General features: G+C 49.4%; 2 protein-coding genes across 19 annotated transcripts in view; one reads left to right on the top strand and one right to left on the bottom strand.

Moving 5' to 3' along the window:
* Positions 1 to 18,422, top strand: part of PKIG (cAMP-dependent protein kinase inhibitor gamma) — an 89,261-nt gene extending 70,839 nt beyond the window's left edge. For all 14 annotated transcript variants that reach the window (XM_008016436.3, XM_008016464.3, XM_037982748.2 and 11 more), the window contains 2 exons: positions 13,741 to 13,914; positions 17,673 to 18,422. In XM_008016436.3, the coding sequence (XP_008014627.1) occupies positions 13,764 to 13,914; positions 17,673 to 17,752 (231 nt within the window). In that variant the 5' untranslated portion in view covers positions 13,741 to 13,763 and the 3' untranslated portion in view covers positions 17,753 to 18,422. The remainder of the gene's footprint in view (positions 1 to 13,740; positions 13,915 to 17,672) is intronic.
* Positions 18,423 to 18,909: 487 nt separating this feature from the next.
* Positions 18,910 to 25,737, bottom strand: part of ADA (adenosine deaminase) — a 32,427-nt gene continuing 25,599 nt past the window's right edge. For 2 of the 5 annotated variants that reach the window (XM_008016501.3, XM_073006376.1), the window contains 8 exons: positions 25,051 to 25,166; positions 23,728 to 23,855; positions 22,544 to 22,615; positions 22,366 to 22,467; positions 22,126 to 22,190; positions 20,564 to 20,693; positions 19,842 to 19,944; positions 18,910 to 19,235 (listed from right to left, as the gene is read on the bottom strand). In XM_008016501.3, the coding sequence (XP_008014692.1) occupies positions 19,222 to 19,235; positions 19,842 to 19,944; positions 20,564 to 20,693; positions 22,126 to 22,190; positions 22,366 to 22,467; positions 22,544 to 22,615; positions 23,728 to 23,855; positions 25,051 to 25,166 (730 nt within the window). In that variant the 3' untranslated portion in view covers positions 18,910 to 19,221. Of the gene's footprint in view, positions 19,236 to 19,841; positions 19,945 to 20,563; positions 20,694 to 22,125; positions 22,191 to 22,365; positions 22,468 to 22,543; positions 22,616 to 23,727; positions 23,856 to 25,050; positions 25,167 to 25,737 lie in introns of those variants that run through there. The other 3 variants (XM_037982743.2, XM_073006378.1, XM_073006387.1) reach the window with 2 other exon arrangements.

Below are 25,737 nucleotides of genomic sequence, written 5' to 3'. Positions count from 1 at the left end.
GCATCAGGAGTGTGGATTTCACTAGATGTGAAATAGAAAAGCATCAGAGATTGAACAGGGAAATTCCAATGACCCAATTTCCATTTTGAGAATGTTACCCTGCCTGCCATATAGAACACAGACCCTGGGCTAGGGATGAGAGAGACACAGGACTCTGACTCTGGTCAGGGTCTCTGCTGAGAGTCCTGGTGAGACATCCTGGAGCCTGGGTGGTGCGTGTGGAGGAGCGAGGTCAGCAGATTCAAGCTCTGTTTTGCAGGTAGAAACAAAAGGACTAGGCTGGGCACTGTTGCTCATGCCTGTAATACCAGCTCTTTGGGAGGCCAAGGTGGGAGGATTGCTTGAGGCCAGGAATTTAAGACTAGGCTGGGCAGCATTGTGAGACCCTGTCTCTACAAAAACATAAAAAAGAAAAAAGAAATGACAGGACTTGGTAAAGAATTGTCAATGGGTGGTGAAGAAGAAGGGAGGTCAGGGGTGGCTGCGGGTTTCCAGCTGGGCAGATGGTGGTGCTCTTGCTCAGCTGGGAAGGCCAGGGCGAGCAGGCTGGTGACTTGCCGTCTGAAGCTTGCAGTGCTGGTGGGATAGCCAAATGACACGCTCATAGACCGTCACAAATAGGCTGTCACAAATAGGCTGTCACAAATCTAGACTTTTAAGAGAGGGTTGGGGCTCTTTGAAGGTCACCAACGTAGATTATTTCAAGGAAAGGATAAGAGCCCCTAGGGAGAAAACAGAAGAGACTGGCATCCTAACACAAAGGTACTGGCAGTAGCATGTGCCTGTGTGGAGTGGTTGGAGGGAGGCCCAAAGGGTGTGGTGTCTGGAAGTCCCATGAGGAGAGTGGTCCGAGAAGAAATGAGTTGGAAGAGGAGGACAGAAAGGTGTCCCTGGGGATAGGCAGCGTAGAAGTCACTCAGGACCTTGTCTGACCCCAGCACCCTGCCCTTCCCTCCCTATCACTGCCTGCATCCAGGCCTGCTTGGGTCTAGGCCTGGCAGGTGCAGAGACCAAGGCCCAGCCTCTCTGCCTCCAAACAAAGCCTCACCCAGGGCCACTCTTTGAATGGCAGCAGGCACTGCCCAGGCAGGCATCAGGCTCCTCTCTGGTGACCTTGTACTGGATGTGCCCCTAAGGCGCTGGGTAGGGCTTTGCAGCCAGCCCCGGGCAGGCCACACATGGCTAGAACCGGCAGCCCTCCCTTTTCCCAGGTTCATGGAATGTTCTCATTTTGGGGCCCTGGGTTTTCTGTTGGCCTCAGTGCCTCTGTTTTCTGGCTTTCCATCACAGAGAGAAGCCGCTACCCTTGGAATTTGATGAATGCCTGTTCAATAGGGCCCTGGCATTTCTGTTTCCACGGCCCTTTCGTCCCTCAGAGAAGCCTTAGAGAACATTTTGCCCACCCCTGATAAAACTTCTCCCATGAGACCAAGTCCCACTTCTGTTCATGTCTTCTGCAAAAGTCTGTTTGCTTTTTGTGTGTTTTCTGCAAATATTGAATTTTTGAAAAAGAAAAAAAAAAGCAAAACAGGAAATGACCTTTCTAGTATATTTGGAAAACAATTTGAAGCTTGTAATGGAATCTGCCTGAGCAATGAGGACTAATAGCTGCAGACTTGGAACAGACCATGTAGCTCTTGGCAGATACTGGGGCCTCTTCAGTTTACAAAGCTGGGGGGAGTATTACAAACCCACTGGAGAAGTGGCTTCCTGTGGGGAAATGCCCAGAGCAGGCACCTGCAAGCACCATAACCTCTGACCCCAGGGCCCCAAAAGGTCTGGGGACAGAGTATAAGGGCTTCACCCTTTGTCCTGGGCATTCAAGGTCAGTCACATGTCTGGCAATCATCCAGATCCCACAAGACACCAAAACCTTCTGAGGATGAGGAAAAGAAAGAGCTTCGTTCTTTAGCACCCCGTAGGGTTCAGGCTGAGCTACGAGATTCTAGATTGTTTTTAGACTCAAATTACCTGTTGGCTTTCTGGGTCACCCTCTATCCAACTTTTCTGTAGATTTCAGCAAAAACCACCTCCTCAGAGAGGCCTTTCCTGATCATGCAGCCGTTAACTGAATGATCCACATGCAGAGAACCCTGTCCTCTTCTCCCATAGCTCATATCATAATCTGTGATGATAGATTCATTGACTTGTTCAGTGCCTTTTTCTCTTTACACATTGTAAATATCTTTTTTAGTTTCCAGTATATACCCTGTGCCTGGCATATAGAAGTTGCTCAGTACATTGAATGAATAAATGAAATATCAAGACTGGAAGACTTAGAGACCAGATGCAGTGACTCATGCCTATATTCTCAACACTTTGGGAGGCCGAGGCAGGTGGATCACTTGAGGTCAGGAGTTCAAGATTAACCTGGCCAACATGGTGAAACCCCATCTCTATTAAAAATACAAAAAGAAAATTAGCTGGGTGTGGTGGTGCATGCTTGTAATCCCAGCTGCTTTGGAGGCTGAGGCAGGAGAAGCACTTGAACCAGGGAGGCGGAGGTTGCAGTAAACGGAGATCATGCCATGCACTCCAACCTGGGTGATAGAGTAAGACCCCATCTCAAAAAAAAAAAAAAAGACTGGAAGACTTGGAGATCATATTTCAAATTTTGTTATTTAGATGGTGGGAAAGGAAGCTGAGAGAGAGAAGGGGACTCTTCAGGGGTCACCCTACTGCACGGGTATTGAACCAGATCTCCAGCCACTGTTATGATGCAGGGCCGCACATTCTTTGCTCTTCTTTCCCTGTAATCTAGAACATCTTCTATTATTTACTTGTTCATCAACTATTCATTGAGCTTCAAGTATGTGCAGGGCCTTCTGGACATATAACAGTAAACACACCAGCCAGGGTCACTACTTCTGGGGAATTTATATTCTTACCACGCAACACCATAAAGCACCAGAGAAGGAAGTTTTAATCTTCTGTAGCACCATTAAACAGAGTAAAAATAAAGGAGCTGAATGAAACGTCCTAAGGCAGGTTTTACTAACTCAGCCTCCAAATGAACCATCCTAATCATTTATTTATTGAATTCCGCTTACATTCCCCGTCACTTACTATACTTTTTGCATCACCATATTATTGAATCTTCATAACAGCCCTCTGCACTGCAGGGTGTGACTGTTAGCCCCACTTTGCTGAGGTGAGGGGAGTTGTGCATGGCCTCACAGCTGGTCAACAGCAAAGCTGGGCTGGACGAGCACCCTAGATGCCCTCGGCCCTGCCACCCGTTCCCCTCAGAGATTTGTAATGTCATCAGGGACTCCCAAGGGGGCCGTGTGATGTGGGGAAAAGAGCTCTGGACCAGGAGTTAAGACCGCTAGATCAAGAACCCTAGGCAAGTCCCTTGCCCTTTCTGAGCCTCCGTTTCTGCAGCTGTTGATGAGAGGCTTGTCTAGATGAGCTCTGGGATATCTTTCGGTTAGATTCTACAACAACTTTTCATTAATTGAACAGGTATTTGTCCTGTGATGGTCCTGAATGAATCAAAGCTGTCTCCCTGCTGGAGATAGGTCATGGACTGTTGGAAGTGAAGACTCAGAACTCAGGAGAGAAGACCGTAGACCCATGTGTTAGGGCATATTAGCAATCATATATTGAGAACATCCTTCCATGCCAGTATACATAAATGGATCTAAATGCTTCTTTTTAATCATTGAAGGTTCCTGAGCTGAGCATGAGGATGAGCCAGCTGATGTTGGGGAATGTCCCTCTTGAAGTAGAGGACAGAGGGCTTGAAGATGAATTGGGGGTGGGATGAGGAATAAGTGAGAAGACTGGGGACAGAAAAACCAGTTGGGGAAGGTTGTAATCGAGTGGATAGAGATGATAAAGCCTAACTGAGGCCATGATTACTGCGTGGAGAAAATGGGAGGATGGACCTGAAGAGAGAAAATAATTGAACCTGGGTAATTGAGCTTTAAGGTGCGGGATGCCTTCTTACAGAGAGGAAGAAGTCAGGCATGTGTTACGGGTAATAGGTTTTTGACTTGCATAATTGATTGTGGAGGTGGCTCCTGACTAAGAGAATGAATGAGAGAGAGTCCTGGAGGAGGGAGAGCATAATTTTGTTGATATCCTCCGGGAGGATTCATCTAGATGTCTGCAGCTCAGCAGTGAGAGGATCGACATTGAAATGAATGGAAGATAATGTCATGAGAGAGAATGAGATGTGTGGAACAATTAGAGAAACATTAGAAGACAGTAAAGGATGGAACTAAGGGGGTATACAAGTAGTCAAGGTGTTGGACTAGGAGACTGTATAAAAGCATTCTAACAAGATGAAGGCAGTTGCTTTACTGCCTGAGCCTCAGTTTCCTCATTTCTAAAATGAGGATTAGAATAGTGCCTACTCATTGTGTTTAGGGTTACATGAGAGAATGTGTGGAAGGCACTTACCTTGCACATCAGAAGTAGAACTCATGCAATAATTCATCATTCATTCTGCAAGTAAGAGTCAAGCACCAGCATATGCCAGGCGCTGGGCCAGCCCTTTGGAGTACGCAGAGGAGCAAAAGGGAAATCTGAGTGCCTGACCTCATGGGAGAGGAACTGTGAAAGAAAGAAGACGCAGTATCATAAAAATGTGATTTCTGTCTACATTCAGGTACCAGATATTACTGTATATATTTAGTGCAGTCCTGATAAATACAAGAGAAATTGGGGGGGGACAAGTTAAATGACTATTTAGTTCATTAGAAAACATAGACCAGCAAAAACAGCCAGAGAAAAAAAATCTAAAGTCAAAAAAGATTTGAGCTATCTATGAGAAGGAAACCATTCTACAGTTATTTTTTAAATTTAAAGCTAATGTAATAGAAAACATGATACTAGTACATGAGTAGACAGATCAGCTGGAGAGATGAAAAGATTCAGAAACAGACCCCAATAGACAGTTTTGTATGTAACAATGGTAGCTTTTCACATCAATGAGGAAATGATGGATTACTCCACAAATGATTTGAGATAGGTAGAAAAAATTAAGGTGGCTCTCTAACTCATACCTTATTACAGATAAATTCTAGATCAATCAAAGATTTAAATATGAAAAGGGAAGCCATAAAAGTACTAGAGGCCAGGCATGGTGGCTCACACCTGTAATCCCAGTAGTTTGGGAGGCTCAGGCAGGAATATCACTTGAGCCCAGGAGTTCAGAACCAGCCTGGGCAACATAGTGAGACCCCATCTCTTAAAAGAAAAACAAAAAAAAGGAATTGGCTGGGCACTTTAGCATGCACCTGTAGTCCCGTCCCAGCTACTCAGGAAGCTAAGCTAGGAGGATCCCTTGAGCCCAGGAGTTCAGGGTTGCTGTGAGCTAAGCTGGCACCACTGGGTTCCAGCCTGGGTGACTCCAGACCCTGTCTCAAAAAACAAAGTACCAGAAATAAACAAGGGGATTTCTTTACTAATCTTAGAGTGGGGAAGACTTTTCTAATTATGTTCCAAAGCCCAGAAACCATAAAATAAAGATCAGTTTTACTAATGAATATAAAAAATATGGGTGTGGGGAGAAGTGCCGAAAATAAAGTCAAAGTACAAATGACAAGTAAAAAATACTAGTAGCTCCTAATTAGACAAAAGACTAATTGCCCTAATATATTAAGAACTCCTACAAATCAGTAAGAAAAAGACCTAAAATCCATTAGAAATGGGCAAAAGGATTTGAAGAAACAGTAAACAGAAAAGGAGATGCATATGGGAAGATGCTCAGGTTCACTCCTAGGAGCAGTAGGAACTAAAACAATCAGGCACTGGTTTTAAAACCACTTTTTAGATTAGGAACAAAACAGCATTAAGAAGACTGTGGTGAAGCCAAGCGCTCATCTGATATACCTACTGGGAATTGCTATGGTTTGAATGTGTTCCCTCCAAAATACCAATGTGATAGTATTAAGAGGTAGGGCCTTTAAGAAGTGATGAGGTCATGTGGTCTCCTTCCTTGTGAATGGGATTAGGCACCTTTTATAAAAGGGCTTGAGGCCAGGCATGGTGGCTTACGCTTGTAATCCCGGCACTTTGGGAGGCTGAGGCCACCAGATCACCCGAAGTCAGGAGTTCAAGACCAGCCTGGCCAACATGATGAAACCTCATCTCTCCTAAAAATACAAAAATTAGCTGGGTGTGGTGGTGCACACCTGTAATCCCAGCTACTTGGGAGGCTGAGGCAGGAGAATCCCTTGAATCCAGGAGGAGGAGGTTGCAGTGACCATGCCACTGCATTCTAGCATGGGCATCAGAACGCGACTCCATCGAATAAATAAATAACAAATAAGTGGGCTTGAGGGAGTGAGTTTGCCCCTTTTTGCCTTTCTGCCAGTTGCCCTGTGAGAACACAGTGTTTAAGGTGCCCTCTTGGAAGCAGAGAGCAGGCCTCACCACAGGCTGGCGCCTTGATCTTGGACTTCCCAGCCTCCAGAACTGTGTGAAATAAATTTCTGTTCTTTAGAAATTACTGAGACTTGGCCGGGCACGGTGACTCATGCCTGTAATCCCAGCACTTTGGGAGGCCGAGGCGGGCGGATCACGAGATCAGGAGATCGAGACCATCCTGGCTAACACAGTGAAACCCTGTCTCTACTAAAAATACAAAAAATTAGCCGGGCGTGGTGGCGGGCGCCTGTAGTCCCAGCTACTCGGGAGGCTGAGGCAGGAGAATGGCGTGAACCCAGGAGGCGGAGCTTGCAGTGAGCAGAGATCGCGCCACTGCACTCCAGCCTGGGCAACAGAGTAAGACTCCGTCTCAAAAGAAAAATATTTTGTTGTAGCAGCACAAAACGGACTGAGAGATAGGAACTAACTTCTGTGGGGAGAATTTGGCAGTACCTATTATAATAAAAAAGTCACAGATCCTTTGAGGTGGCAATTCCACTTTTATGGAAACAACCCTCAGGTCTATCAATAGGGAGGTAATTAAATCAGTCTACAACAGTGAGACAACAGAGTATCATGTGGACAATAAAAGGAACAATTTAGTTATTACTTTGGGTTTGTTTTCAGTGTGTTGATGTAATCAGTGCTGCAGTGGCTTCAGAGTGATCTACAGTTGTTTCCAAGGCGTGTGTGTGTGTGTGTGTGTGTATGTATGTGTATATATATATAATTTTTTTTTTAATAGAGTCTCACTGTGTCACCCAGGCTGGAGTGCAGTGGCACAGTCGCAGCTCACTGCAGCCTCTGCCTCCTGGGTTCAAGCAATTCTCCTGCCTCAGCCTCCTGAGTAGCTGGGACTACAGGTGTGCACCACCACACCCAGCTCATTTTTGTGTTTTTAGTAGAGATGGGGTTTCACCATGTTGGCCAGGCTGGTCTTGAACTCCTGACCTCAAGCGATCCGCTCACCTCGGCCTCCCAAAGTCAAGACACATTTTTAAATGAAAAAAATGCAAGATGGAAAATAAAATTTTGTTTTAAATAAAGGAAAAAAGAAGGGAAGGAGAAAAAGAGGGAACATGTATATTGCATAGATTTTGTCTGGAAGGACACCAAAACGTGCTTGCCTTGGGGAGGGTGTCTGGATCAGATGGGAGGGAGACTAAGGTCTTATCTCTGTCCTTTTGGACCTTTTGAGTTTTAGACCACATTTACACATAATCTAAAATTAAGTAATTTTAAGACTAAGTGAATGTGTTCACTATAAAAAAGGAAATATAATGGATTTTAAAATCACTTACAAAAATATTAATGTATGTAATTATATCACTGATATTCTTTTTCATTTAACTATATGTGAACATTTTGCCATGTCTTTAAAAAATATTCACAAACATCATTTTAATGCCTGAATGGTATTTCATTTAGATATAAATTAGTTAAGTATATATATATTAATAATTCTCCATTGTCCATTTAGGACATTTGACACATCCATTTAGGAACTCATTTTGGTGTCTTTAGTTTCCTGCTATTATAAATAATACTGTGGGCCAGGCACAGTGGGTCAGTCCTGTAATCCCAACATTTTGGAAGTCCGAGGCAGGAGGATAACTGGAGCCCAGGAGTTTGAGACCACGAGTTTGAGACCACCTTGGTTAACATAATGAGATTCCCATCTCTGAGAAAAAATGAGCCAGGCATGGTATAGTCCCAGCTACTCAGGAGGCTGAGGCAACAGGATCGCTTGAGCCTAGGAAGTTGAGGCTGCAGTGAGCCATGATTGTACCACTGCACTCCAGTCTGCGTGACACAGAGAGACCCTGCCTCAAAAAAAAAAAAAAATACTATGATGAACATTGGTGTACATTTATCTTCATGTAGATCTTAGATTATTTTCTTAGAATAGATTATTATAAACTGATTTAGTAGCTCAAAGATATGTAAAAAGTTGAGGTTTCTGGATACACGCTGTCAAGTCACTGCCCAAGGAGGTCTTGGAAGTTTACACTCTCATTAACAGGGTTTGAGAATGACCCTTTTCTGACATGATTTCCAACTCTGAGGATGCTTTATTTCCCCGTTTGCTGTTGTCTTTAAAGATGAGAGGGTAAGTGACGAATATAAATGTGGGAGAAAAATTAAATTATGTGTTTGTGCTTTGGATTGGAGAGCTCTCTAGAGCCATCTTTGGAGTTGCTGCTCCCTGAGGGTATACGGTAGCCAGAGCATGTTGGCCTAGTTGATGTTTTCTAGGATTGGTCTTTGAGTGTGGCATTTGCTGTCTCCGTGTCCTGAGGGCCAGTGTCCTACACTGGGCAGCTTGTAACATCAGATGGCATTGTGAGATCAAAGCCCCAGGAGACGTTCCAGCACAAAGCTGGCCTTTCAGATGGAGCCTGTAACTCCATCCCATGGTGTCAGGTCCTGGTACAAGAACACCTGCACAGCACTTCACGGTGCACGGAGGCCCTTCTCAACAGTCCAAGAAGGAACTGCTGCTCCTCCCCACAGAGGAGGGGGACAGCGGGGGAGAAGAGGGATAGGTACAAACTCCCTCTCCTTCAGAGAGTGAAATCCAGCGAGTGTGCATGGAGCGCCTGCTCTTTACCAGGTGCTAGATGAGAATCAGGAAATGGAGCAGCCAGAGCCTGTTGGCTCAGCTGCCAGGATTAGGTTTCAGCTGGACATGGGAAAAATCCAGACCAAATTCCTGTTCCCGTGGAGCTGACATTCTAACTGAGGAAGAGCTGAGGACTTGGAGGCTCCGGGAGCCAGTGTGGCCTGCTCGGCGTTTGTCCCTTTCCAGAGCAGCAGGTTTCAGGTGGGAATGAGGCCCTTCTGAGTTGTGGCTTATACCGGCCTCACTCACCTCAAGAGGGCAGCTGTGGCCACTGCGTGCGTGATGTGTGTGAAAACACAGGCACCTGGGCCATGGTACCTTTCGTTATTGTAGGAATTTTCGGCATCATTTTTATCCTCTGTTGTTACTGTTATCATAAGCCATTTCCCTGTCCTTAAGCACTGAGCGGTTTCCGCAGAGGGAGAGGGCAGGAGTGAACCTTCGTGACCTGCAGAAGGAGCCACCTCTGGAACTTCCGGGAATTCTGTTAGCCAAGGAGGAGCCAGAACGTGACTAGGGCAGCACGCAAGGCTGCTAGGAAGATAGGCAGGGCGCGCCATCTGCTGCAGCTGGGGGGAATTGCCGTGGACAGTGTCCTGGCCCTCTGTTTTACACAGGGGAAACGAAGGCCCGAAGAAAGGCAGGGTCTTGCCCAGGGTTAGGTGGCAAAGCTTGGGTTTAAGGTCACGCGTCTCATTCTTTGCTTTTTCTACCATAGGACACCTCCCACCTCCCTGTCTCACCTGTCTGATCTTTGAGGGCCCCTAATTCATTCTTTAGCTAAGTGTTTCTTCTGAGCTAGATGTTGTGGGGGATGTGGGCCCAGCCCTCCCTAGTGATCCTCTCTCTCTTTCTCTCTCTCTCTCTCTCTCTCTCTCTCTCTCTCTCTCTCTCATACACACACACACGCACCCACACCCCTGCAGCACTTACTAGCTCAGTCCCACCCTGGGTGCCTTCTGGGCACTTCTGCCAGTGTCAGCTACCTTCGAAAAGCATTGCACAATAATTTGGGTTTATGAAAACTTCAACCATTGAAAAAATATAGACTTAGAAAACGAAAGTTCCCCTTACTCACAAAGAACCACAGTTGACAGGGTTGATACATGTTTTTTGAGATTTTTTTTTTCATATGTCTGCTATCTTTCCCCACAGGAACTGGGTTTTATTTTACGTGTTGTTTTGCAACCTCTGTTTTTCAATTGCCAGTTTATCTCAGGTGTTGCCCTATGTCAGTACAGGGCCATCTGGCACATTTCTTACTTTATTATTTATTATTTTTTTTTTACTGACATGTCATTGTATATATTTGTGGGGTACAACTTGATGTTTTGATACATATATGTTGTATAATAATCAAATCAGGGCAGTTAGCATATCCATCATCTCATGCATTTATTTATTTCTGATGAGAATATTCAAAAGTCTCTCTAGTTATTTTGTAATATAGAATGCCTTTTTTTTTTTTTGAGACGGAGTCTCGCTCTGTCTTGCCCAGCGTGGAGTGCAGTGGCGTGATGTCAGCTCACAGCAATCTCTGCCTCATGGGTTCAAGCGATTCTCCTGTCTCAGCCTCCATAGTAACTGGGACTACAGGCATGTGCCACCACATCCGGCTAATTTTGTATTTTTAGTAGAGGTGAGGTTTCACCATGTTGGCCAGGCTAGTCTCAAACTCCTGACCTCAGGTAATCTACCTGCCTCGGCCTACCAAAGTGCTGGGATTATAGGCATGAGCCACGACACCTGGCCTAGAATGCCTTGTTGTTAACCATCACCTTACTGTGCATCAGAATAGGAACTTACTGCTCCTATCTAAGTGTAACTATGTACCCGTTGACCAGCTTTCCATCCTTTCCTCTCCTTTCCCCTCCCTAGTCTCTGGTAATCATTGTTCTGTTCTCTCCTATGATATCGACTTTTTGTTTGTTTGTTTGTTTTTGACAGTTTTGCTCTGTCGCCCAGGCTAGAGTGCAGTGGCGCAATCTCGGCTCACTGCAAGTTCCGCCTCCCGAGTTCGCCATTCTCCTGCCTCAGCCTCCGAAGTCACTGGGACTACAGGCGCCTGCCACCACGCCCAGTTAATTTTTTTTTTTTTTTTTTTTTTTTGTATTTTTAGTAGAGATGAGGTTTCACTGTGTTAGCCCAGGATGGTCTCGATATCCTGACCTCGTGATCCACCTGCCTCGGCCTCCCAAAGTGCTGGGATTACAGGCGTGAGCCACCGTGCCCAGCCAATATCAACTTTTGTTTTTTAAGATTCCACGTATGCGTAAAATCATGCAGTATTTGTCTCTCTGTGTCTTGCTTATTTCACTTCACATTATGTCCTCCAGGTTTATCCATGTTGTCCCAAATAACAAGATTTCATTTTTTTTTTAATGGCTGAATAGTATTCCTTTGTGTATATATACATTTTCTGTATCCATTCAATCATGTTGGACATTTGGGTTGATTCCATATCTTGGCTATTATAAATAGTGCTGCAGTAAACATAGGAGGTCAGATGTCTTCTTGATATACTAATGTCAGTTCTTTGGATGTATACCTAGTAGTGGGATTGTTTGGTCATATGGTACTGTTTTTAATTTTCTCAGGAACCCTCCATACCGTTTTCCATAGTGGCTGTATGGCACATTTCTTTTTAATAAATACTTCATAATTCATGCAATGCCTAACCTCATGGTGGATATTTGGGTGGTTTCCTGTAGGCTGCTATTACTGACCAGGTGCAGTAAACATCCTCACACTATAGAAAACACTGGGCATTTGCCTGAGTGGGTCTAGAACTAGGATTTGCTAGGTGGGCCCACCCCACTGGACTATGAACTCCTAAAGTCAGGCCAGTGCTTAGACCGCCCCTCCCACTTACTAATTCAGGTCTGCGAGGTAGCCAGAGTCCATGCAATGACTGCTATCTAATTGCCTTCAGAAAACCATAGGTGCTCAATGAGAGATACTAGTATCCCCTTCGCAAATCAACCTTTTGTTAATATAGTAGCAGTACTTCTTGTTGCCAAGAGTACATAAATGGACAATCTTGTGTGCTACCGGTGGGAATATAAATAAAAACAATGCTGACTTTATAAGTCTTTCTGCCAATTTTTTGTCATTATAAATACCACTATGCCATTTGGGAAGGCAACTGGGAAATGTGTCAAAAATCTAAAAAGTATTTCACCCTTCCCTTTAGCCCAGCAATTCTGCTTCTAGAGATATACTCTCAGTATATCTCTAGAATATCTCTAGTATATCTCTAGTATAATTAGGGATGGGCACAGAGACTTTCCTAAAGGCCCAGTGCTGTGTGTGGCAGTAGAAAACTGGGAAGTACCTGTGTGTTCATTTCTGGAGGCCTCATCCTAGAGTAAATCATTGCCCATGCAAGTATGCTGGCACAAAATTCATGTGGAGGGAGCCTTAGTGACATGTTCTAAAGCGTCCCAAAGAGTAGACTACATAACAACATAAGGTATGGTCCCAAATCATTTCTAAATGTATGTGGCTCTTCTTTATATATGTGGCGCTCTTCTCTTCTCTCTCTAGACTGTGTCACCAAGCACCAGGGCTGTGAACTGCTATCTGTGTAGTAAGAACTACTAATTTCATATCTTTCCTCTCCACTCCACCTCTCTTCTGAGCTCCAGCTTCCTGGTTCCATGTACTTACACTGCCTCTCCCCTTGGAGGGCTCACAGGCATCTCAGAGTTACCAGATACGCCAAATAGGACTTTATGCCCCCAAATATTCCTCCTTTGTTTTTCCACATGTCAGCAAACCATACTTATGTCCACCTACTTATTCACACCAGAAACCTAAATTACCTGTCAGTCCAACACTACTTCTTGGTTTGATTTCCAAGTTACCTCTAGAATCCTTCCCACTGCCACCCTCCTCCACCCACCATCTCGGCACCTGAACTTTGCAGGAGCCTCCTAACTTGCCCCTTCCCGGCACTGCTCTGCCCAGACACCAGAGTCATCTTTGAAAATGCATGACTGCTCCTTCATGACCTGGCCTAAAGCCCTTCAGGAACCAAGTTCCAGATGTGGTCTGGCTCCTGCCTACCTCAGCAGTGTCCTCAGTGTCATTGTCCCTCTTCCGCCATACTCCTGCCTACTGGCTTTTTCTGTCCTTCCAAGCCCCCATGCCCCCCCTCCCTCAGAGCCTTCACACGTGCTGTTCCCCTCTCTGTAATGCTCTTCCCCTCACTCTTCATCTACATGACGCCTCGTCATCCTCGGTTCTCAGGTAAAATGTCACTTGGTGACCCCCAGCCTTGATCAGGTCCTAGTGATCACTTCAGCAGCCTGCATTCTCCCTTGAAGCCCTGAGCACCAAGGCTATGACTTAGGCATGAGGTGACTTTATGCCACCTGTGGTCGATGGTAAGCTCTGTGAGGCCAGGGACCATGGCCAATTTGTTCATGGCAGTGTCTGCAGTATATAACCAGTGCCTGGCATGTGGTATTGATAAATATGTGTACATGTTTGTCAGTAAGTTTATTTAAAGAAAAGTCTGAGCCCATGTGCTTTAAAATGTTGATGGTGGTTGTCTGGGTATGGAATTATGGGTGACTTGTTTTGTTCTTTGTACTTTCCTGTGCTTTTTGCTTTGTTTTCAATAAGAGGCAATAACTGTCATTTTGACAGAAGCCACAGTGCTGGGGAACTGGAGCTGTCCTCTCTGCGGAATGCATCTGGACTTACCTCTGCCCCCTTGCCTCCTGTCCCCACAGGCTTGAGGAGCGATGCGACAGGCATGATGGAGGTCGAGTCCTCCTACTCAGACTTCATCTCCTGTGACCGGACAGGCCGTCGGAATGCAGTCCCTGACATCCAGGGAGACTCGGAGGCTGTGAGCGTGAGGAAGCTGGCTGGAGACATGGGCGAGCTGGCACTCGAGGGGGCAGGTTAGAGCCAGCAGGTCCTCAGCACTCCTGCATGTCAGAAGCTCTCTGCCAGGCCCCGGGCTGGCCTCCAAGTCCTAGACTGCCCACACTTTCTTAGAGAAGAAACCGCATTAAAATCAGCCCTGCCCCATGGGCAGTGGCAGAGTCCAGCAGTCTCTAGGTTGGAAGATGTTCGAATCTCAGGCCCCAAGGACTCTTCTGGCCGGGCATCCAGGGCTCTTCCTGTCCTCCTGCCCCCTAATTCACCCATAAGTCTTGTCAGTTCTCTTCCAAGATAATCCCAGGTCCCTCCACTTCTCGCTGTCGCCACAGTCATACCTGGCTTTGGCCACTCACAGCTCTCACCTGGCTGACTATAGTGGCCGGCTTCCCTGGGTTCCCTACACCCATCTCCGCCCTTCCTGTTCAGCGCTATGCAGCAGCCGGCAGACCTCGTTTAAACCATTCTGTCCATTATGCTTCTGCCAAAAAAAAAATCCCCCAGTGGCTTCACTGAGTGAAGCTAAGCTTGTCACACTGCTCTGGGGCAGTCCTGCTGTAGTCCAGACCCTGCCCGAGTCTCACTCGATGCCACTCCTCTCCCTGCCACCCTCCAGCCACATCTACCTTTGGTCTGTTTCTAGTCAAGCCTCTCCAAGGGGCCTTCTCTGACTGCTAGATCACCCTTCCCCAATCACATGACCCTCATCACTCTCTGACAAGGTCTCATGGGTCTAAATGTGAGCGCCAGGAGGGCAGAGGCCTTGCGTTCTGTTTGGCACACAGCAGGTGCTTGGGAACCACAGACCGAATGACAAGAGGAAACAGCATCCACCCACCCAAGTACTGGCTGGAACCCCCCCACCCGCTCCATCCCCCCAGAGAACCCCTTGGCTCAAGTCCATGGTCAGCCTGGGAGTTTCCTTGGGAAGCTTCCCTGACCCCTGCACGGCTGAGGCCTTTCCCTTCTGCTCTCACAGCGCCACAGAGGCCGTGTGTGCTTTTCACAGCACAGCCGTCAGGCTGCATCTGTCTGCCCGTGGGCTGTCCGTGGAGGGCCACAGCCCTGCCCCTCCCTGGGTAGCCCTAGTCGTCTTGCCCCTCACTGGCCAGAAGTGAATTAAAAGTACAGAACAGAGAAGACTTTGTGGGGGCATGGACCCAGCCCTCTCATGTTATAGATGGACAAACTGAGGCCCAGAGAAGTTGGGGGGCTTGCTCCGGGCCATCCAGGGAGTTAACATAGAATCTGGCCGCCTTTAGAGAGAGCCCCCGGCACCCTGTCGATGGAACCCCACCCCACAAGCCTTCCCTGTCCCATGATCTGTTCATCCTCCTCTGTCCTATGATCTGTTCATCCTCCTCTGTCACGTGGCCCAGGCAGAACTTCCACGGGCTCACCCTGCTCCTCTCCAGCCTCAACTCTCATCCCCTCGCCAGCTGTAGTAAAGTACTTTGATTGCTCAGAAGCCCCTGTGGGCCTTCACATGCTGCACCTCTGTTTGCTTCTCCCCTTGCCTGGCTGGGTTCTCTTCATTCTTAGAGACCCAGGCATCTGCTCAGCTGAGAAGCCTTCCCTGACTGCAGTGCCCCTCCCAGATGGGGGAGGCACCTCTTCTTCCTGCTGCCTCCATGAGCCCACTGAGCATAATGGTCCTGCTCTAGACTGAGCTGCTCCTGACAGGCTCTGCGTCTTGTGCCCTCGGTGCCTGGTGGCGTTTGGCACATGATGGAGGTGCCAAATCAATGGCTGTTCATTGACCAACTGAATGACCAGCATGTCCAGCTGCCACACTGGGCACTCTGCCCTGGGCTCTCTCAAGGCCTCTGTATCCTCACCCTCAGCTCTGGTGAGCTCTGTTCTGTCTCTCTCTCCCTCAGCAGTTGTAGTTGCTGGCCCATGTTCCCAGGCCCTCCTAACACCTGTTTTCCCTGACTCAGATTCCCTAAAGTGTGGGTCCTCTGGCTACATGATATTCACCTGCCAGGGTGACTGACATTTAAAAAAGGGACCTGAGGAAAGAACAGTGCTCACTGAAAGAAACGAAACACTCATGGTGGTGTCCAGGCAAGAGTGACTGGCCAAGGAACCTTCCAGGAAGCCCACAGTGAGCAGTTCTGTTTCCACAGGCAGGGCTGTGGGCCAGGCCCCGTCCAGCAGACTCCCCGAGGCAGGGGGAGTACAGAGTTCAGGCACCACCCCGCTGGGAATAAGAGCAGGCTTTCTAGGCAGCTTGCTCAGGACAGGGTCCCAAGCTACCACCCACTTCCTAGCTTGCTGCAGGGGCACATGAGGCAGTGCTGATGTCAGGCCTCTATAAACCTTCAGGAATGCTGCTTATTGGAAGAGGTTAAATTTGGTAGAAGGGGTACTAGCCTTGGTGGCAGGCAGGGCTCTCCACCCTTGATCCAGGCAAATCAGCTCACCTCACTGGGCCTCGGTTTTCTCGTGCTTATCATGACCCTAGTTACACCTCCATGTTACTGTGTGCATTGCACAAGAAAGTGCCCGTCCATCTGCAGACCCTAGAGCTTGCTATAGGGTGGTGGTTCTCCTGGTTCTGTGAAGGGCTTAGCCTGAAGGATAAAAAGGTGTGGTCTGGTTGGGCTGGATTTGAACTCAGGCCCTCAGTGAGCTTGTAGGGCACATAGTGACATTGCACAGTGTCACTGGGGTTTAAGAAGGTACCACCTATTGAGCTCTGCCCACATGCCAGGCCCCACGTGAGACACCTTATGAAAAGACACCTGTTTATCATGCAGCCTGAGGAGGAAGACATGGAGACTGGGGCCTGGGCATGAGTTTGGCACCCCCCTCACCCTGCACTGCTGGTCCAGTTGGTGGCTGGGGCTGCCTGTCCCACCTTGCACAGGGGGGCTCAAGGGAAGCTGAAAGGGAGGAGACCTGGCTTGTATCCTGACTCCCTGGGTGAGGTGTTCCATCTCTGTGAACCTGCTGCTGCCCCTCACCCCACCAAGATGTCTGGCAGGATGGAGTTGAGGAGGAGGCGCCACACACCCCCCATGCTGCACAGTTGGTGCCCACAGGCCCTGATGCAGGCCACACCCTGGCACTCCCTGAGCTGGCCTGGTGCAGTGCTTTTTACTTGGAAGAACATTGGCCGGGCACAGTGGCTCACACCTATAATCCCAGCACTTTGGGAGGCCGAGGCAGGCGGATCCCCTGAGGTCAGGAGTTTGAGACCAGCCTGGCCAACATGGTGAAACCCTGTCTCTACTAAAAATACAAAAATCAGCCGGACATGGTAGTGGGAGCCTGTAATCCCAGCTACTTCGGAGGCTGAGGCAGGAAAACTGCTTGAACCTGGGAGGTGGGGGTTGCAGTGAGCCGAGATTGTGCCATTGCACTCCAGCCTGGGCGACAGAACAAGACTCCATCCCCCCCAAAAAAAAAAAAAAAATACAGCTGCCGTTTGCTGAGCACCTGTGACACACTGGGGACTTAACATCTGGCCTCTCCCTCTGGGGAACCTGCACAAATAAAACTACCTTCAAGAGCCCTTCACTTGATGCTTTAAGCACCCATCCATAATGGCCCTTAATTGACTCTTAATTATACTAACACCATGTGCATTTCCATGTAAAAAGATATTACAGACCAGGCTGAAGTCCCATTGGCCACCACCACCTCAGTCCAGTTTGTCTTGCTCCCCAGGGCATATCCACTGCTATCAGTTTGGCTGTGCCCTTTCACACCTCCTTCTGTGCTTTGCTTTGTGTATATGTGCCCAAGAAAAACTTCTTTCTCTCCTCTCCAGAAGGACAGGTGGAGGGAAGCGCCCCAGACAAGGAAGCTGGCAACCAGCCCCAGAGCAGCGATGGGACCACCTCATCTTGAGTCTGACCTTGTCCAAGAAGGCTGGACGAGAGACCTTCTGTCCCCTCCCAGAGGGGGAACCCTGGCATTGGCCCAGCAGCCTCTTCTCTGAGCCCCATGTCCCAGATAAACCAGGCCAGACTGAGAAGGCTCCCCAGAGGCCTCTGTGGCCTCCACTCTGGGAAAGCCCTCTGCCCACACCCACAGGCTCCACATTCCCACCACCTTCTCACCGTGCCCAGGTACACTTTCAAGACACTGTAACCACAAGATGTTATTTATTGAGCTGGCGCCAGGACTTGGGCGGGGCCCTGCCCTACAGTGAGCAGCCCACGCAGGAACGCTCCTCTTGCGAGTAGCCCCAGCAGGATCCCTGTCCCAACACCAACACCTCCTCTCCAGCCCAATCTTCCGGGTCAAGACCTGCGTGTCCCTTTTTTAGAAAACACTTTTAAACTTTTTAAAAATTTTAAACGTTTTTTCAGCAGAGACGGAGAGAGCTGACAATCAATTCACATTTTTTAAGCTATTTTAGCTAAACTCTCATTGTGCACTCTGAGGTTCCCTCATGGAGCTCCACAGATCCATTTTTAGGGAAGGGATTTTGGCTCAAAATGATCTGACCACCTCTACCCTTTCCACCAGGATAAGTGACACCTAGGACCCAGGAAATAAATGCTGATGATTTGTGTGACTGGCTTAAGATTATTTCTCCTTAACGCAGCAAAAACGGGTTGGGCCTTATTTTCCCCAAGTCCACAATTAGCCAGACTTGCCCCAGGCTCCCAGAGCATACGGTTCTGAGAAGATGCTGGCATTCCGCAGAGGCCAGCACCCTCCAAGGCCAGTGTCTGATAAGCCCTCTTCCATCTCATCCACTCTCACCCCAGCCACCAGCTTCAGGAACCCAAAAGGAAAGTTTACTCCTTAAAACCTAGAATTAGGAGGGGGCTGAGAGTTCAGGGAATGTTTGAGCAGACAACCAGAGAAGCCTTATTTCTTCTGGAAGGAGGACAGTCTCTGGACCCCTCTTGGCCCATAGCATTGGGATCTCTGGCCTAGCATTCACAGCCGCCCCTGGACTCAGGCCCTGCTGCTGAGCAGGCTGACCCGGCTCCCTCCATGCTCACCCTGCCCATATCGGCCCGCCCAAGACCACCCAATTACATGCCACCTGCTGCATGCCACCAGCCATGGGCTTCTTTATTAAGCACCAGATTTTCAGTACAAGTTGCCACAGAAGGAGGGTTTCAGATTCAACCATGCCCATGTGCAAGGGCGCTGGTCCCTGGCCAGGACACATAATCAGAGAAGTGATACGGCCATGCCGAGGTATACGTGTGTGCAGAAATGGACACACAGGCTTCAGGAGCATCAGTAACTGACGATTGAGATCATAGTCTTCTTGGAAGGAATAAATGTAAAAATGTTGCTCAGCGCCACAGAATTGGGGTGACTCCACAGGGCAAAGGCTTGGAGGGGTGGTGTCCTCAGAGGTGCTGCCCTGCTCGTTGGTTCAGAGAAGCAGAAAGATCAGGCAACTTGTAGTACCCAGGATGTTGTAAAAATCATAGAACACCAGAACCAGAAAGGAACTCCTTCCTATGATGTCAAGAAGATGCCTTGCCAAGACCACATAGAAAGGAGCAGAACAGGCCGGGCGTGGTGGCTCAAGCCTGTAATCCCAGCACTTTGGGAGGCCGAGACGGGCGGATCACATGGTCAGGAGATCGAGACCACCCTGGCTAACACGGTGAAACCCCGTCTCTACTAAAAAAAAAAAATACAAAAAAAAAAAAAAAGGAGCAGAACAGGCCTGGGCCTCACTCCCTGCCCTTGGCTTTGGGCAGCCATGGAGATGTCCCAAACTGCCCAGACCTTTGGGACTGGACTTCAGAAAGTTTCCCCTTAGAACAGCCTCTCAAGAAGTTATGTAGAAAACAAGCCAACCTAATGAGACGCTGCTCCCAGCCAGGGCCCAGGAACCAGGGAGTCATCACACATTCTTGGTGCTGCCCAAGAATGGAAGGGCATCTTGCTAGAAGTCCCGCAGAAAGCCAGGCTGGAGCCAGGACGGGGCAACCGCCCAGAAACCCAGACAGGAACCTACCTGCAGAGGCTGAAGGTGGCATCCCATAGGCTTTATAGAGCAGGTCGAGAAGCTCCCTCTTCTCATCTTCTGGGAGGAAACTAGATTTGGCCGCATTGATGTTCTGGAAAGGCCAGAATGGCAGACGACATGGAACCAGGGAACAAAGAAGGCAGCTCTTAGCAATGTAGTGATAGTCCATCCTCTTCACTGAACATGGGCAGATACGCTTAGAGGGGGAGGGATTTGTCCACTGTCCACTGTCACACGGCAGCAAGTGCCAGAGCAGGGACCATGAGGTTGTGTTCTTAATGTGTCATTACATGATAAAGGGCTGTGATAAGGAAGTTGGAGAAAACTTTGAGAGACAGGGTAGCATGTAGGGGGCCAGAGACACCCCGCAGACACCTGCAGGAACGGACTCATTCAGCTTGGGATTTAAGAACAACCTGAAGAGAGCGCGCGAGACTTCATAGCTGCACACACCTTTCTGGGGAGAGGGCTGATAGCTTTCACTGGATTCTTTAAAGGCACTCAACCCAAGCAAAGGATCCAAAACCTGGTCCTAGGTCAGGTCGTCAACACAAAGAGTCTTCTCTGTGGAAAGTGTCTAGGTTGGGCTTGTCTTGGACTGTTGAGGCAAACTCGCTCCCTCTCTCCAAAGGTTCGAGGCCCCAGACCAGACCTGTAGATATCATACTCCCAAACCTGAGTCAAGGCCAGTATGGCTCACACCCACTCACCAGCCTCTTAAACTCCTCTTCAGTAAAGCCCATGTCCCGTTTGGTCATCTGGTAATCAGTATCCAGGGTGGACTTGAAGATGAGCGGGTCATCTGTGTTGAGTGAGTAGTTAGCCTGGTCATTTTTCAGCCTGCAGAAGCGGGAGGAGGAGAGAACGAGCCTCCTTTTACTCGTACGTAAATAGAACACATTGACGTTCACCCGCTTTTGATCCTCAAAGCAGCCTCAAACAGATCTGAAAGAGCTGATCCTTGTGCAGATGGGGAAATAAATTCAGAACTGGGGTGACTTGTTCAAGTCTAGGTAACCACAAACTCCAGACTCCAACCCATCCTGCAGACCAGAGCTGGGCAAAGGCAGCAGAGAGGCCAGACATGAGAACCAGGCAGAGTGGCAGCTGGTGCGGGGGTGGGGGTGGAAGACAAGAAAGCAACATCCCCCTCCAGCTGCCACCCTCTCTAGCCTTCCCCTCTGCACCCTACCCTGCTTGTTCCTCAGTCCCACTGGGAGCTGGCTATTCCAACATACCATGAAAGCTGTTCTTAGCACGATCCCTGACCACCATCTTGTTGTATCTAATGGATCTTTCCTAGCTCCGACCACAATTGACTTGTATAGCAGAATTTCACACTGTTGGCTGTTTGTTCAGACCTTTTCCCTGGATTTCTCTGACACCACACTTTTGACTTTCCTCCTACTTGTCTCTCTTGCTGGTCCCTTAAATACCGTTGTCCCACTGGGTTCTATCCTAGGCCCTCTTGCTCCACCACCTCCTGGGGCCACTGCTTCTCCTTCAGTCACCATATCTGTGCAGATGACTCCTGGATCACGTATACCCACGTGCCTCCAAGAACCTCCACAGGTGCAACATGTCCCTAAGGCAAGCCTCAAGACTCCGTTGTCATCAGAACATCAGAGCCCAAGCCCCTCCCCTTCTCATATGCCTGGCAGATGGATAAGTGCTGGCCTGACCATGGTCACCCTGAGTTCTTGCTGTCCTTGTCCTGGGGAAGGCAGCTTTTTCCTAAGGCCTGATATTGTTCCAAGGGCTTGGCGACAGGACGGAAGAAGGGTCTTGGCCCTGGTTAGACTCCAGGATGGGAGCCAGGTAGGGTGGAACAGACCCTCCAGTGGAAAGCTTCAAGCTGGCTGTCAGGGGACTGCCCAGGGGTCCCAAGGGCCAGGTGCCAGGAACAGAGAACATGCTGGCCAGAGGGACTCCTGCTTCCTATGCGATGCCCAGGAGGCAGAGTTGGGAGAATTGGAAGGTATGGAAGCTTGGAAGCTTCTCTCAGAGTATCGGAGCATTCTGCTCCAGCTGAATGAGCTGTAAGGCCCCAGCTCTGCTGGTTAGCAGCTGGGTAGTCCCAGCCAAGTTACAGCACATCTGGGCCTCAGATTCCTCGTTTGTCAGATGAGGACAGCAATGCCTGCTTCCCAGGGCGTCAAAGAGATTTCATATCTAAGAGGCCCGGCGTGGGCTGATGCCCAGTCCCTGCAGTTTCTTCCCTCTTTGGCCTTCCTGGAACAAAATTGAACAGGCCCAGGGGAACAGAGCTCACCGAACGACTGCATGCTCCGTGTCCGGCTTCCAGGCACCAGTGAGGTAGCTGGACCAGGGGCAGATCTGGAAGAGCAGGTGTGTGGCTGGCAGGGATGGCCCCAGGCCATGCTGATCCCTCCCCCGTGTCTGGGCCTGGGGCCACCCCTCGAGTTCCTGGGACCTGCCCTGCTTTCTGCCTCTCTATATAGGAAGTGGGGACAGCCGGGGATGGTTCCTCCCAAATCCCTGGCCTGCTTACCTCGAAGTGCATGTTTTCCTGCCGCAGCCTGTCATAAAGGGCCTGGTCTTCCAGGGTGTGGTAGCCATGTCCCAGCCGCTCTGTCTTGAGTATATCCACAGCCTGTAGAGAAGCACAATGGAGCCAAGTACGGGAGGAGGCAGGAAGGAGGGACCCCATGGCCAGGCCAGGCCCTCACCTCTTTTACTACTTCGGCTGAGCCCACCTCCCCAGCGTGGACAGTACGGTGGATGCCGCTCTTCACAGCCTCCTAGAAGGGGGAGAGCCAGGTCATGGGCGCCCTAGGGAGAGGGCCCCGGCAGGCCCTGCCTTGACCACGCTGTGGAGCTTGAACCATCCCAGTCAGGCCGCCTGCTTCAACAGCATGGGGAAACCTGGTCTTTTACCCCCAAGTCCTTATCTAAGTGGCGGCTGTCACTCATTAGCCAGTTACCATGTATCAGGTAGTATATGAAGTGACTTGTTTACATTATCTAATTTCACAACGATTATCCCACCCATTTTACAATGAGGGACTGAATGAAGCTCAGGAGAGTCGAGTCATGTGACCAAGGTCAGACAGGAAGTGTGGAACCAAGCTCTGAGCCCGGGCAGTGGGACTCCAGAGCCCTGACTCTTCCCCACCATGCTGCCCCTCCACAGGAAGCCCATTCATCATCAGGCTGGAAGCGACTTTTGAGATGTTGGCTCCAACTCAGTCACCCCAATAGAAGAAACAGAGGCCCACAGAAGACAGTCTTGCCCAGGTTCACACAGCAAATCACAGTCAGAAGCAGGCTCAACATAGGACTCCCAACACCAAATGGAGGCTTTTCTTTCTCCCTTCCTCCCTCCCTCCCTTCCTCCCTCCCTTCTTCCCTTCCTTCCTTCCTTCCTTCCTCTCTCTCTCTCTCTTTCTTTCTTCTCTTTTTTTTTTTTTTTGAGACAGGGTCTCCCTCTCACCCAGGCTGGGGTACAATGGCGTGATCCCAGCTCACTGCTGCTTCGACTTCCTGGACTCAAGCAATTCTCCCAGCCCAGCCTCCCAAGTAGCTGGGACTACAGGCGTGCACCACCATGCCTGACGCCTGACTCATTTTTTGTATTTGCAAAGATGGGGTCTCACTATGTTGCCCTGGCTGGTCTCAAACTCCTGGGCTCAAGCAGTCCTCCTGCCTCAGCCTCCCAAAGTGCTGGGATTACAGGCATGAACCACCACACCTGGCCCAGGGGGATTCCAGTTCCAAGCCTTAAGACTCAACAAAGACACATTTCAGAACTCAGGAGACCCCATGCTCCCTGGTTCTTGTGATTTCTCCCAACTATGGGTGGGAGACAAGCTCACCCAGGGCCAGCCTCTCCATTCCTTCCCATAAGACCCACCTGGTAGGCCTGGACATGTCCAGGAAAGAGGCTGCTTCCTGGGATGGTCTCATCTCCAGCCAGGTCAATGGCCACCACGGTCTGCTGCTGGTACTTCTTACACAGCTCCACCACCTCGGGGGACCAGTCTGTGGGCGAGATGCCCACCCAGGCTCTGTCACCAGCACCATGGAGAGACCTCCCAGCCTGCCTGTTGTCCCATCCAACCCCCCCCCCCCCCCCCCCCGCCACCCCACCATGAGAGACCAGCACAAAACAGGGCTCAGTGTCTTCAAATCCTAACTGCCATGTCCTAACCACATGGCCTGCGGAAACCTGCTCGGCTTAGGGCCTCCGTTTCTGCCCTTTGCAGAAAGAACACTGCCACTGTTGCACAGGGGTGGCCAGGCTTTGCCGAGGCCATGTGTGTAAAGCACCAAGGACAGGGCCTGAGCTCAGTAAATGACACGGACCATTCTCTCACCTGGTGTTTCCAACAACACTCATGGTAGGCTCACTCCCATGTGCAGATGAGGAAATGGAGGACCGTTTAACATGTCGTCTAAAATAGAATTCACACTAGTATTGCGAAGTATATTGCTAATGTATTATGTACTGTTAACCAATAAAGTTATTATGAAGTGTTTAAGAAAGAATGAATGAACACAGGCTTTGGAACTAGATGTCCCTGGATGAAAATGCAGGGTTCATGCCTTGCAAGAGGCTGCACCTCACTCCACCTCAGTTTCCTCATGTGTCAAATGGGAATAAGCAACGGTAGTTCTGCTCTACAGGCTGCTGCAAGGGTTAGAGGAAATGCATGCAGCTAGCTCTTTGGTTCTCACTAATCCTGAGGGTAGAGGAATGAACTAAGTGTGATCATCTCCTTGTGACACTGCACAACTGAGGTGTCTTGGTGCACAACCAGAGAGGTGGTGTGACCTGCCCAAGGTCACACAGTGAGGCTGTTCACCACGAGGCACAAACTCTAGAGATCTGATCAGCGTCAGTGACAAGGAAGACCCCTCAGAAATCCTGGAAATCAGGCCTACTCACAGGTTCTGTGGCCTAGACAGGATGGGGCCTGGTCTAGGGGGTCTCAAGGGGGGACCATGGGCTGATCAGAATCTAGCCTAGATTTTTTTTTCAATAGTTAAGTTCCTATGTGGTGTTGAGCTTCCTGCAGGGTGGCTACAAAGGCATGGCGTCCCTGAGGAGAACATCTCCAGGAAGTTCTGAGCCCGCCTAGGAGGTCTCCAGTTGTTTCAGGAAGCCCCAAGTTCCTGCCAGTGGGCTCAAGGGAGTGAGACGGGCGGCCCTGGGCAGGGCGGTGATCCTACTCACTGGGCTGGTGGCGCATGCAGCACAGGATGGACCGGGCCTTGACCCCGAAGTCTCGCTCCCCCTCCTGTAGGCCCTGGGCCACTAGGGCCACCACCTCGTCTGGGGTGAGGTCCCCTCTGTGTGAGGAGAGGAGTAAGGATGGGCCTGAGGCAAACGGAAGGCCTAAAGGGCAGCTCTGGGACTGGGACAGAGGAGGAAGACGAGGCTTTGGGGAGGACCCTCCTCCCCCATTGACCCACTGCCTCAAAGGAAAGACTGGCAGAGATGTCCCCAGGCCCTAGCATGTCCCTTCTGGCTCTTAAAGCAGCTGGGTGCTCCTAGGTCTTAGTGGGAGGTGTGTGGTGTTACATGGCCCTCTCCACCCCCAGATGGCCAGCATTGCTCAGCTGAGACCTGCCATGATGTCCATATTCTATATGTATCAGAGTCATGGTTCAGAAAATGGGGCAGGATGGTTTTATGACACCACTTAGAGATCCATGTGGGCCCAGGCAGGGGGCTAGAAATGGCCAGGCTCACTTCAGTTATGAAGTTAGAGCAGGACCTTTAGAGATCTGATCTGCGTCAGTGACAAGGGAGACCCCTCAGAAATCCTGGCTGGCTAAGGAGGTTAACATTCCTGGACAGCAGGCCTGTGGCCAGAGCAAGACACAGCCAAACACTTGTGCCCAAGGTAAGAACATAACT

The sequence above is a fragment of the Chlorocebus sabaeus genome, chromosome 2 (genome assembly GCF_047675955.1).
Source record: "Chlorocebus sabaeus isolate Y175 chromosome 2, mChlSab1.0.hap1, whole genome shotgun sequence".
NCBI lineage: Eukaryota > Metazoa > Chordata > Mammalia > Primates > Cercopithecidae > Chlorocebus > Chlorocebus sabaeus.
The sequence above is the reverse complement of the archived record's forward strand: the minus strand, read 5'-3'. Positions and strand labels throughout refer to the sequence as shown.